General features: G+C 37.0%; 1 protein-coding gene across 1 annotated transcript in view; it reads left to right on the forward strand.

Moving 5' to 3' along the window:
- LOC108685281 (small conductance calcium-activated potassium channel protein) overlaps positions 1–11,696 on the forward strand; it is a 187,121-nt gene extending 175,425 nt beyond the window's left edge. Inside the window, exons 10-14 of the mRNA XM_018189997.1 lie at positions 3,254–3,389; positions 6,102–6,212; positions 10,303–10,430; positions 10,510–10,579; positions 11,064–11,696. Of these exons, the coding sequence (XP_018045486.1) occupies positions 3,254–3,389; positions 6,102–6,212; positions 10,303–10,430; positions 10,510–10,579; positions 11,064–11,696 (1,078 nt within the window). The remainder of the gene's footprint in view (positions 1–3,253; positions 3,390–6,101; positions 6,213–10,302; positions 10,431–10,509; positions 10,580–11,063) is intronic.
- The last annotated feature ends 2,674 nt before the right edge of the window (positions 11,697–14,370 follow it).

Raw genomic sequence — 14,370 nt, forward strand, 5'->3', positions numbered from 1 at the left:
AACCATAATTATTTTTCCATGCAATTACAATCCCAAGTACTAAACACTTTTCTCTCGATGTAAATTTTTTGTTAGGAAGATATGATTTCTTCACGTTACGCGATATAGCAACTGAAACTTAGTAATGGCAACAGATCTCGTTTTATCCACGCGATCCATTATTCGAATGGAGGAAGAGCAGCATGACACGTGCATTTTGGAATCATACACAGCTCTATGGTTGCAACTCATTTGCGTACGATGATTGATCTACGACCTAATGGCGCGTCCGTCCGTCGCACTACCGCGCCGTAATAATAAATCTCAATGCATCCTTCCGCCAAAGCGGGTCGGAATCCCCGATTGGGGTTGCTGGCTGACGATCGCGGAGATTTAGCGGATCTCAGAGACTGACTGATAATTAAATTCTTGCCATAAATAGTTGCGCCGATTTCAGGAATAATCAATTCACCAGACGATACAAGGTGTCTGCCATTGATCCCTACAGCTATGTATAGCTCGGAGAAAAAGGATCTTTCTTACCTGCCGTCTTCTAAAACCCACTCGCTTCTTCTTAATGGATGATGGGAGGATTTTCCACCCACGTCCTTAACTGAAATATTTATCATTTGGCGAAATATGTGTCGACGTGTTACTGGCTGCTTCTAACATTCTGCATTCCTCGGTGCAGGATGAACGGTTTTAAACCATGATAATGTCAGCTGGCTATTTCATTGTTGCTCGTAGGGCAATCTTCGGAAATGGCTCGTATTTGATTTATCGCCCTCCACCTTTATTCGATAGTCGATTATGATAATATGACTCGATAATGCTAGGAACATTCGGTTTTCCGATAAATTTCCGACGTATGCTAAATGAATACGAGAATATCTCGAACATCGCAATGCCTCGCGGAATGTTTCAGCAAATGAAACGGTATTTACGAAAGGAATTTTAATTTTTATTCTGATAATTTTATATTTTTATTTTATTACGTAAATACGACGCATACATGAAGTACCGATAAAAAATATATCTAATAGAATGATTTTTTTTTTAATAAGTAATTTTTTTTCAAATGTCCATTTTGTTAATAATTTATTAACGATATTTTAGCCAAATTTAATATTACAAATTACAATGTTACGAATTATAAATTGTGCTATGGCAAAACATTATCAATTTCCATTACTGTCAATTCAAACATATATCATGTGAAACATTATAGTAATAGTTGTATTAAATTTATTTAAATCTCTATTTTGTAAACGTTGTTGGTGGTATTTAATAAAGTTTAACGTCATGATTTTCAGTGCATCATATAGTAATAAATTATGTTTCATGATTATCATTATCAATCATTATTATGAATTTCCGCTGCTGTCAGTTTTCTCGTAAACTGCGTAAAATGTTTATTTATCAAAACTAAATAAATATTTCCAAATCATTTTACAAAATAAATCGTATATGATATCGACCAGCGAGGTTGTATTATTCAACTAACGCGTGCGGTTCGAGATTATCGAATTTGCGGTTGCGTATTTGCATCTAAATTCAAAATTAAAAAATCAATTTGATAATTTTGCTCTCACATCAACGTATACATTGTGCGGGCCCCGCGGCCAATTTTACTCTCGGATTATGGGACCGGAAATTGTCACGAAATACAAATGATATTTTATTCAGTGTGCATCTGCACGTAGCCGCGCAAATTTCCACGACAATAAAACGATTTACGCGGCCAACAATCAGTCATACAATCAGCGTTACTGCGAAAATAATCCGTTTTATGGGGTTTCTATGGAGTGGACCGTTTGTTACATCAAGCGCGAATCATCAATTTTATCGGAACCAAGTGGGAGAGTGGAAGAGTAAAGTTCGTTACACGGATTAATCTCATTGAAAAGATTTTCCTTTTTGTCGTTAATTTTTGTTACGATAATAAAATGTTATTGCGCTACGATTTAAAGACATTAATCTTCCGAAGATGAAACCAAAATCTGTAATACAGTTACTGATACTAGATCTCTGTAAAATCCATTTAACTTACGTTAATTAATAATATTAATTGAAGTGTGTCATGGCAAAACGTTACAAGTGCCAAAATTTTTATTGTATGGGTTGTAAGTGTTGTATTACAAATTAATATTTGACATGAAAAATGCTGCTACAAGCGGAGAAAAATGAGTAATGCAATTCATTTTTAGTTGTCAACCATATATTTGTTGATAGAACATACGTTATTATTCCCTTAGTGAAGAATATACGATTCTTTATGTATATCATCTTCTCAGACAGCAGCTAACGTTATTTTAACATGAAAATAACATCTTTAATGTCCTTTTGATATCAAAATGACGAGTAACAGCTTGCTATCTAAGGTGCTATTTTATATATCGATAGATGACATTATCGTTGCACAGATATTTTGTATGATGAAAAAGCTGCACAACGACACATAACGACACCAACAACAATCAACAGTGATGTAATCCTGGTTAGGATCTCATGATTACAATTGTTGTGTTGATTTGTTGTCCGGCGAAGTCGAAATAATCAACCGATCTAGTTGGCTCTTAGATATCGAAAGCCGGAACCCTTAATGAGCTCTAAAAGATGATTTTACTAGTCGAATACGAAATCATGTAACATCGGCCATGTAACGAGGTTGTTAAAGTCGCTTTACGACGTTGGATTACAGCCTGGTACGTCGCTCGCATTGTCATCTCAATCCTCTTTGCGCCCGATAATGAATCTCGTGGGGAGCATGTTGTCTTTCATTCTGCATTACCCGTAGCCCACCCTAGAGCGGTCGCTCAGCCCTCCGGTGAAGATTAAACACCGGTTACGACAAAACATAGTCGAGTCGCCAATAAAAAGAAGAATCAAGGAATTCCGTAATCTAAATCGTAATGTCTTTCTAATATCGCGAACATTAAAACAGATATCTTGAAATGACCATTTTACAATGTAATATCAATTAAAGCGCGTAATGCACGAAAGGAATTACACGGTGCTCTGAATCTAATTATTCTCGATATCCTCTTAAGGATAGTTCGAAAAGAGATTATCTGTTTCTGAATAGAGTATCTATAACTTTCAATCCGTTTAGAAATCTAAAGTCTTGAAGTTTCGAATAAGGTATTTTAAGGTCTGAAATATTCAATTCGTAGAGTTTAAGGGTCTAGAAAGGGTAAGATATCAAGACATTTATCTTCGCACGCATGCTTCATCAATTAATTAAAGTAATACATCTGTCATTTCGCTACCGTAGATTCCACGATGAGGAACATGCAAATCTCCTCAACGCCATGTGGCTCATCGCCATCACGTTCCTGAGCGTCGGTTTCGGCGACATCGTGCCCAATACATACTGCGGTCGAGGTATAGCCGTCTCCACCGGAATGATGGTAAGGATGAGAATAATGCAAAACATAAACTAGCTTATACAAATCGAGATTCTTACCGTTTTCGCAAACTCTTATCGATTATTTAATACATTACTTGCGACGTTGATCCTGTAATAGAAACGCGGTAACATTGATAAAGCGTCTTCTGTCGCGTACAACGACGATCCACGAGAGAAATGTAACGCTGTTGCAGGAAAGATTTAATTCGAAAGTAATTGTATATTTTTATTTTAATTAAAATTATTTTCTTAAACAAAAAAAAGAGATATTTGGATTTCTTTATTGAGAGAAAAAAATGATTGCAATTATCATAATTTAACTATATAGTGGTACTAATCATATATTTTGAAAATAATTGTTCTTTATTTTTCTTTTACACATTTTTTTAATTGTTATTATCACATAAATTGCAAGCAAATGTTATACAAACAGTTATACATAAAAATATTTATTTTTTTTAGTTGTTCATCTTGATTTTATTATTAAATTTGAAATCATCATGATAATATGATTTTTTAATAGAATTATAGATATAAAGTTATTATTATTGCAGTAATAATTATAAAAATGACAATAAAATTATTATTTATTTTATTTATTATCAATTATAATCACAAATACCGCACATTTTTCTCTCAATAATTCTCTTAAACGCGACTTGTCTTAACAAATTGTTTTGATAAGGACATCGAAAATTACGATTGTCGGATTACGCGCCGTATTGTCGATTACACCGGTCATTAATCCTTACCGTAGTTACCACAAACTATCGGGGCACAATATACGCGACCGCAACCGAGTTGAGACGCACGACTCCGCAGGCATGTAACCCGATGTAACTCGTGCATTAAGCTCCAAGCTTCATTACTGCTGGACAAGCGTAATGAGCGTCACTTAACTGAGCGGACAATCGATCGATCTCGCTCGTGTGCCGGTCCGAGTTGCAGATCGCTTGTCCGTGATTTGTGCACCGCCATCAGGTTTCGGCGCTTTCGAGTTTACGATCGCACGGTAACCGCTAGTCATTAAGGCCATTGCTTAGACTACGCAATAAACGCCACATCCACTCGTTCCCTCGGGGAACGCCCAAGCCGTTCCTTATTATATTATCACTCTTCCCTATCCATTATCCATCTCTTCCTTCCCAATCTTGTTCCAGCCACGCTCCCCACTAATCCGTTAGCACTCGTGGTTAGCGCCAAGCTTTGATCAGCGCTAGTTCCAACAACACGAGCTAATTCCTCGGAAACTTCCGCTTTCCAAGTTGTTTTCGGAAATTCAGTCACGAACATAATTTACAATACGTTCCGAAACGTTCCTGTTTCATGAAAAAGGTAATTGCATTTTTATGATGTAATAATGAAAGAAAAGATTGGCAGGTTGCTGCAGCCAATAAAATGCTATGCTATATTCAATCAATCTTTTCTTTTTTAGTATAGTTTTGGTTGACAAACATATATTTTGATAGAACTCTATATTATACAGTTATTATTATTAACATTACAGCAACAATTATAATTATAGTAACATGTAATTATAATTACAAATACAAATTTAATTCTATATTAGAGTATATAATGTTGTAAATGCATCTCGTAAATTCTGTGAAATTAATCTGCATTTAGTGTAATTTTGCTATTAGTTGCAAACAGCAAATGAAAAACAATTCTCTCTAATCACGTCGTTTCCTTACAATTGAACAGATAATTTAGTGATTAATGAGACAGATTTTACCTAATAAAAATCAACTAAATTAATAACTCTATTATGATAAAAATTGTTATTTGAAATTTTTTTTTTCTTTCAAAAACTTTTCTCTCAATTATACTGACAATGAGAGAAAAATTTTTAGTATTTGTGACAATTGCATGATTAGTTCCATTTTTGTTGCTGCATAATTATTATTGTTGTAATATTAGTAATAATTATGTTTAATTAAGTAAGAATAATTATGTTCTATATATGCCAAAAGAAAATATATGTTCCCGAAAGCAATTATAATTTTATAAATCATGCAATTAGTCTCACAAATACCAAAAATTTTTTCCGCATGCGGAAAAAATATTCTCGTTAAACTTAATGAAACGATACAACTAGAATAGCATTTTGGCGAGATGAAAAATTCTGTTTAATCTTACCAAAATCTGCCATTCTGGTTGGGTCTTTCTGTTGGTTTAACCAGAATATTTTTCTCAGTATACGAAATGTGTACTGTACGAAATGTGTACTTGTATCGAACTGTACAAATACAAATACTGTACAAATCGAAATATCGCATTGAGTCAACGAAAACGATTCTTTCTTATTTCATTTTTTTTTCACTTATTCTACAAGGAAATTGTTACGATTTTTTGTAGGTCTTGGAAAATTCTCCTTTTTATCGGTGACCTCAATTTTTTAACTCAATGGCATACGCATTTGTTCACTCACCATATTCTTTTGATCAGACTTCTTAAGTTTGATTACTTCTTACTCTCGAAGGGAAGACTTTCCGAAGATTAGAGAACCTACAAAGGACCGTAAGAAGCTGTTAGGACATATCTTGAATAAAACAAAACGATTTTTTTCATTACATTCAGCTTGAGGGATCGGAAAACGGACGTATATACTTAAGGTTCTTAAAAGAAGTGCGCGGAAAGTGGAAGTTTCAGGATCTACAAATTTCATGTGAAAGAGAAGTTCACGAGAAATTGCATTTTCTCGAAATTTCAGGGCGCGGGGTGCACTGCTTTGCTGGTAGCAGTCGTCTCCAGGAAGCTCGAGCTTACGCGGGCGGAGAAGCACGTGCACAACTTTATGATGGACACACAATTAACGAAAAGGGTAAGGCCATTGTCTGTGGCGTTCCGTCCTAGCCGTTGCATCTGTAAGACCTTTGTGTTAATAGTAGCTTTGCGGTTGTAATAATACAGAGAAAAGGGAGTTACGTTGCCGCGATGAAATGCAATACTTACATAACAAATGCTATTAACGGATGTAAAATAATAAATGATAACAGACTCCTAATACAACAGAAATATTCTGATTTAAAATTATTGACTGTAAAATATACATTGGAAAAAGACGTAAAAAAATTGTAAAAGATTAGCGAATAGTCGGATCGAACAGAGAAAGTACTTGGAATTTATAAAGAGAACTGGTATACTAGTTTTATATTAGTCTATACTAATCTATAATAGCCTTACAATAGTACGTACCACTTTTGTATCGACCGATATAATGAAGAGATATATGTCTGCTCTTTTGTTTGAAACTTTTTGTTTAAACATTCATTTAGCTTGTCAAAAAGCTTCAGAAAAATTGATTTTCAATTTTCGATTTGACTTGTTATTGCAGGACTTGTTTTGCAAAACTTTTTGTGAAATTTTCTTAAAATAATAATACAATATTATGTACTCTTATCATCGTTAAATCAATTTAGTTAAAAAAAAAAGTAATTCAAAATACAAGAGATTAAATAGAATTCATGTATATGTATAAATAATATAATGGGATGATATAAAGTAACTTTTCTTTTTGTTCAAACTATCCTTATTTAAATACAGAAGATTAAGCTAAGAATTTTACAAGTATCCAAGTTACTTTTCTGTATTATAACAATTAACTATGCGATGTTCTTGTATATCCAGCGCAAGTTTCTGAATTAAGGGAGCCAACTTTTAATGATATGTATAGTAAATAAGTTTCCAAAGTAAGACGACAAGTAGTAATAAAAGAAGAAATTATATCAAGTCATCTTTTGGCCATTATTCTTAGATGATGTACGATGAAACGATTTATTAAATATCAACGTATTTTGAATAAAATAGATTAAAAACTGATGAGCAATTAATGAACTCATTAACGCTCGCGAAATTTTAAAAATTTCTCAATTTACGTGTATTTAAATTTAAATTGCAAAGCTCTTAAAGTTTTTAATGTTTTGATTTTTACGGTAAAAAGTCTCTAATGATGATAGAGATAATGCTTGGCTTTCAACTAAAGATGGTATAAAATTTCTTAAAGTTTCTACCAAAGAGAACAGTAGCAGTAATAGACATAATTGCAAAGGTGGTTTCGAAATTATACTCGCTGAGAGTATTCCGCAAGAATCAGGAAAGCGAATTAAGCACATAATGAGAGCATGATGGATATCACTCTCTATGTATATACAGTGCGACGTAATTTTCTGGCTGAGCCACGTAATAAGAAAGTATCCCACTGCGAGTAAGGTTGTCTCGGAAATAAGCGGACTGCATGAAGTCGCTTTGACCTTTAGGCAGAACTTTCCCTTCATTGCTAATCGGAATTCTTAATTTTTATATCGCGGTACCGAGATAGATAATATTAAAAGTGCGCGACGTCGGATGTTAGAATTCTAGGAAAAGAAACAGCGAAAGACGAATTCTGAGAATCTGGGAGAATGCGAATCCAAAAATCTAAAAATATCACCTAATAATCTCGAAACTTTGAATATTTAATCTCGAAGAAAGAAATTCAAAATATAATGAGAACAATAACAGATGTGTGAAAGAAAAGTTTTAACCATAGAAAATCCATGAGGTAGAGTTTAAAAATTTATACAACTGTAAGAATTCCGAATTGAGAAGTTTAGATTCGAGAAACTTAAATATTTGAATGTTTTTCACAATTTTTTTATATTAAACGAGTCAAACAAAATGCGTGTCGTAGACATGTAGAGAGTATTATCGAATTGTCCATTCAGATAAATAAATGCGACATTTTTCTCGCAGTTAGAAAATGTTTTAAATTTAACATATTTGACTTGTCCTAAACATCTAAATTTCTGTATTTATTTAACACAATATATTAGAAAGCAATTATATAAAAATTATCACAAAAATATAATATAGATACATTTTTTAATCAAATTGGAAATATATTCTTTCAGTAAAATTAATCTAAAAAAATTAATAAACATTTACAATATATTAATATGTTTTAGTAAAATTAATACATTCCAATAAAATTATTATTTATAATATGTTAAATGGGCATATTTTATTCATTTATCTTAAAATTTACATTTTTTAACATTATTTTTATGTAATTTGCTCAATTATTTATAAATTGTGTTATTCTTAACATAAAAACATAAAATGTTGAATATTAAATATTGAATTCAACATCAAACATTCAAATAACATAATCGATTAAATTAACTCGCGTATATATTAAAAATTTAGCATAAAAATTTTAATAATTGATTTTCGAACAAAATACAAAATGGTATTGATTATATTGAGATGAACAAGTCGGCTACTTAATGTATCATTTTAACCTTCATCATCACAAAAAGAACATGACATCGATCGATTTAATCTTAACAAACTTCTAAATAAATAAAAAGGCGGCTTGAAGAAAGTCACGATAATGAAACGTTTGCTGCAAAACTCGCTTTCTGATATACATATATCGCACGGAAAATTTTGCCATTTCTGGGACACTTTATAACAATAATAGACACCATAATTCACCGGCATGTTTCATTGAACTTAAATTATAAGTTGAGAAGTCGGCCGCCTGTAGTTGGGAGTTGAATAGTGAATATTAGGAGCTAGGACAAAAACTTACAGGAGTTTCGAGCGCTTTAGGATACGAGATTTGAAAGTTACGTCCTTAGTGGCAATTCAGTTTTAAAGACAAAAACAAAATCAATGAGCCCGCAAGTCACTTGGGAAATTCAGCACTAATTTAGAATTCGAAGAATAACGCAGGAGCTGGAAAAATGGACGTTTCCATCGTTAATTTCTCTACGAGGAAAAACCCTTGACAACTCGTTGTACATGTTCCGCAGATCGTGACATAATCGATCGGCTGATGTCAGAAGTAAAGAGTTAATGCAGCGAATTGCAATCCTACCGCACGCGAAGGCAGACGGACTTTATTTTAAAAATATTTCGAAATTATTCAGAAATAAAAAGGCACGTCTAAAAATATTTTTTTTTTTTGTAATATTCCGACGAACCGCTTTAATTGAAACTGTAACTCGAAATATTTCGTTTATGATTTAGATTGATGTTCCGCACGACGTGAACGTGTGGTTGCATAAGTACGACCGCTTCTCTCCACCTCCGGATCGAAGTCTTCAACCATACGGCTACTGAAATAATTATTAGCCAGCGTTTATTTATAAACTTTGCAAATATCAAGGAGTGGTAACGTAGAGCTATACACGTGACCGTATCGACGGTCTTTTTACGCTGTTTTAACCCTCAAACGCATATCGCTTTTTTTCACGTCATTGCATAAGCGGAATCGATCTGATCCCATCAGCGCGGCAACAAAACAAACGTCAGTCCTCTCGAAATACTTTTTTTCTCTGGGCCATATAAGATTTGTGTAACGAGCGTAATACTCTTTTTCCTTGACAATATACCGTATAGCGTGATGTAATTAACGAAAGAGAAACGTGATCTTGCAATTTTTTTCTTTTTAATTGACACTCATACGAAGCCAAAATACGCATGTAGAACATATGTTCTCAACAGGACTTTCATTATTTCTTGAGACAACCCTCCTCAAGATTCTGAAAGAAATAATTGATCGTGACATTGAATATCATAGTTAACAATTGTGCAATTATTGCTATAACATAATGTTTACTCAGCGAATATAGTTTGAACAATTCCTTCTCAAACTACGAAAGTACACCCTATATATATCCTGCAGGCATTCTTTTAACCTATAAATAAAATTATATATATATATATAACCCTGAAGACGTAATAAATGATCTCTTCATCGTCTAGGGTGGAAACCTTGAAAAACTTTTTAAAGCCTTAAGAGTGATGAGGATATATTTCCAATACAATATTGATATGATATCCCAGAGACCCTGTTGGATACCGATGAAAGGTTCAGGTGTTGAAGGGAGCTTTGAATGACAATAAACGTTGTTGTTCTGTTGTAGTTAAAGAACGCCGCGGCGAACGTGTTGCGGGAAACGTGGCTGATTTACAAGCACACCCGTTTGGTGAAGCGCGTCAATCCCGGACGCGTGAGGACTCATCAGCGGAAATTCCTGTTGGCCATATACGCGTAAGTTGATACCACTCCAGACCTATTAGGTCACCATAGTTAGGCCAATGCGTAATCACAAACTACCTCGAAATTTCAGACTCAGAAAGGTGAAAATGGATCAGCGTAAATTGATGGACAACGCCAACACTATAACGGACATGGCCAAGGTGAGATTCTGTGCTAACAAGGGAAACCTGCATCCTCTCGTAAAGCTTGATGGAATATTGCAGCAGCGTACAGAGAGGATTGAAGGGGATTACATTTCAAAGCTTCCGTGGTTGTTTAGATAGAATAGCTGACCTTTAAATCAGGATTTTATTAATTATTCCCATTTTTGTCGCAAAAAAATTTAGTTCTATAGACTCAATAATGTCTTTATTATTTATTCGTAATTACTTAGAAAAGTTTTTCATGATTAGTTATGTAAAATAACCGATTTATGATTGTAAACACAATGTTGTTCTACATCATCCAGTACCTCAATTCTGTTACTTTTGACGACAATGTCAAAAAGTAAATAAGTAAAAAGTTATGTAAGTTGTCATCGCGCAGTAACAGTATAACACAATATCGAACTATCGTTAAAAATGACAGAATCTAGATACGATAAGCTTGTTGACGTATCTAACGTATGCATCTTATTCATGATAGACACAAAACACCGTCTACGAGATCGTCTCGGACATGAGCACGCGGCAGGACGCGGTGGAGGAGCGTCTGGTGGGTCTGGAGGATCGTCTGGTAGGCCTAGAGGAGAAGCTGACTTCATTGCAGGGCCAGCTGGAACTATTGCCCGAGGAGCTGACCCGCTGTTTGGCGCAGCACGCCGAGCGGATGGAGCAACGGCGTAACTTCCTCCACCCGGATACCGCGGTAGCTATGGCGGTTTCCAGTGGCGGCGGCGGCGGTAGCGGCGGCGGTGGCGGTGGTGGCGGAGGAGCAATATCGTTGGGTACGAGCCTGGGCGTTTCCGGCGGCGGCAACGTCGTGTCCGCCGCGCATCACCCCCTCGCCAGCCTCTCCAACTCACCCCTGCTGCCGCATTCACGCAGCGTGCCCAGCGCTCCCAGCACCATGTCCCTGCACCCGTGGCCGGTCAGCCCGGTCTTACCGCCAGTCTCCAGCCGTACGCCCCACCTGGTGCCAGAAACCGGCAGGCATCACGGCCTCAGTCACTCCGCCACAGTGACCACGACATCGCAGTCGGCCACCAGGCTCACTTCGCAGGCCGGCATGGGTGGGCTAGGCAACAGTCAAGGCTCGGATACGTCGGCGCACAGCTGAGTCTCGTCTCTGCAGCCGCAGCACTCGTATTAAGACCCCTCGCCGGTTTTGCGCGCGATCACGCCTCGCGGCCGTGCCCAAGAATTGTCGATCGGTGCTGGCGTCTTGCCGGCTAGATGTATCATAATTGATACAGTATATTGTTGGAAATATGATCGCTACGATTGGCTGCAGGCTTGCTCTTCGCACAAACGAATGTGAGAACTCTCGTCTAGAGCAGCGTATCCTTGTTTGCGTCAGCTACTTGGCGGTCCGCTGTAATCCGCATTTAATTGCTGAATTTAATCGATGATCATTCGTATGAACTCTCGTTGGTACTTTTGCTAGGCAATTAGCATTTCAAGAGAAGTGGCTTCAATAATATAAGCCCGCTTCTAGTTTGAAAACAATTGCCGCGAAGAGGATAGAGATTTTCAAGTAAGAGATTGAATATCATTTAGACAACTTTTGATTCTGCCATATTTAGGGTGGTGCATGAGATGGATGTCTATCTCATTCTATCTTAAGTATTTAATCCGCCATTCAGGACGATCCAATCTCATACTCGAGGATCTCTAGAGGAAAGCTACCAAATGCTATCTAACAACGAATTCCTCAAGCAGGTTTGTAAATAACTTTGCCATACAAATTTTCCACGGCTCCACGCGTCATCCTCTTCACGAGTGATAACTCTTTTGTAAATTTCAAAGTAAAAGTCTCTTAATTGTCGCAGAGCAAAAATTTCATATGGAACAACATTGTTAAGATTTACAATTCGTTTTTACACAAATCACAACCTACAAATATACATGTGATTGTTGAGGATACACCGCACTAAGCGGGAGTTCTGCGTCAGCCGGGTCGATCGGACACGGTCGTTTGTTTCTGCGTGCGAAACTCGTCTAACGATGGGCCTTCTTGCGTTCCGCGCGTACCTTTGAGCCCCTCCTCAAAAAGTCGACCAAAGATCCAATTAGAATGGCGCGACAAATGATCGTAAGAAAATTTGAATTCAGAAATTCGACGTGTAATAATTGTGCGTGTTTTTTAACATAAACAAAAAAATCACTCGGCATTCGTTCTCTTCGCGCATTAGAGCCTTCAATTATCTGACTCTTCAACTTTCCTGTTTTCCACAAAGGATCGCGTCGTCTCTCGACTCTTTTGGTCGCCTACTTTTGTCGATCCCTTCCAACCCCCGACACTTCACTCGCCAATTTTGGGTAAGAGTATGCGATCAAGGAAAGAAGATCATGAAGGAAAATTGAGGATGGTCGGAAAAAAACAAGAAAATCCGTATAATCCGTATAATCGATTTCAATTGAGCGAATACACAGTGAAGGAGGGAATCCCTGAGGTACGCGCGGCTTCTTCCATTAGCTGCGCGCTGCTCCCCTGCCCAACTTGCGTGCCTGAATAAATGTTTTCTTAATAATTAAATGTACATTCGACACACAGGAAACTCAATCTTGTATCTCTGTATACCTCGTGAAGCGCGGACAGGTATAATGTGCGTATACAAGAAGCGCGTGTGCGGACAAGAACTGGCCCGAAGGTAACCTAAGCTGGCTCTTAAAGCCTCGCGCTTAAGGTAAAACCGTCCATTTGCCTTCCCTCCCTCTACTCTCCCTTGACGGTAAATACGCTTAAAGGGTTGTCATTAAAGGGTTGTATTCGTACTTCATGTCTAGAGCTAACTAAACTGAACTAGAACTAAACTGGAAATCGAACGGTTCTTAGCCCGAGGCAATATAACGTCCTCAAATATTCGATTTCGGGCAAAAGGCTGGATGTTGCCGGCCTGCGCAAATCACAATTTCTAGTATTTGAACGGTTCGTCGAACACGCGAGTTACGCTCTGTTTGCGTTTAAATAAGAACGGAGATCGTGGGTCGCGCTTAAATGGAAAAAAGAAGACGGACTTGTCTAAAGCCGGGCATGTGATACCAATTTTATCTAACCCGTGAATTGCCTTCAGCTACATATTGTCGCACGCGCGTATACATTCCTTCTCTTCTCTTATTATTTTATTCATCGGAAACTCCATCCTTCCTGGTATGCCTGCGTCAGCAAAACATCGCTAAATTTGGCAACAAATAGACTCATTCGTACAAAGTGACGCGTTCTTACGTCTGAGTTGCGTATATCCTGTTCCTTAGGACGGCGCCTGATGACGCGCTTTAAGGGCCGGCGAGAAAAATCCGAAGGGTTTTTAGAAAACGTATATAGAGAGAGAATGCAAAGTGATCTTATTCGCTTTAACGTCCGTAGGTTATATAGAATATTATATTGTTAGATGTATACTTGTACATGGCGCACGGGTACAAAAAAAGGCGACTACGTTTCCACTGAAGGGAGGGGGGAAGGGCAGAGAAAAAGATATTGAAGATTTTTTACAATGGAACCGCGACCGCGCGGAGTTGGCGCGGTGCGGCGCGACGCGAAGGGATAGGCTTAACTAAAAGGATCGACCAGAACAACGGGGGAAACTAATTATTTGCCAACGACTTCTCGTTCGGAGGTGTTCACCAAACTTCCTTCTTCACCGTTGCTAATTGTCTCCGCGTTCAAATACGCTTGTATTAATTATGATCGCTCACGTATATGGAAAATAATGGAGATTATGCGAGAGCATAAGCTCTCTCTCTCTCTCTCTCTCTCTCTCTCTCTCTCTCTCTCTCTCTCTCTCTCTCTC

Source organism: Atta colombica, unplaced genomic scaffold (assembly GCF_001594045.1).
Source record: "Atta colombica isolate Treedump-2 unplaced genomic scaffold, Acol1.0 scaffold150, whole genome shotgun sequence".
NCBI classification, from domain to species: Eukaryota; Metazoa; Arthropoda; class Insecta; order Hymenoptera; family Formicidae; genus Atta; species Atta colombica.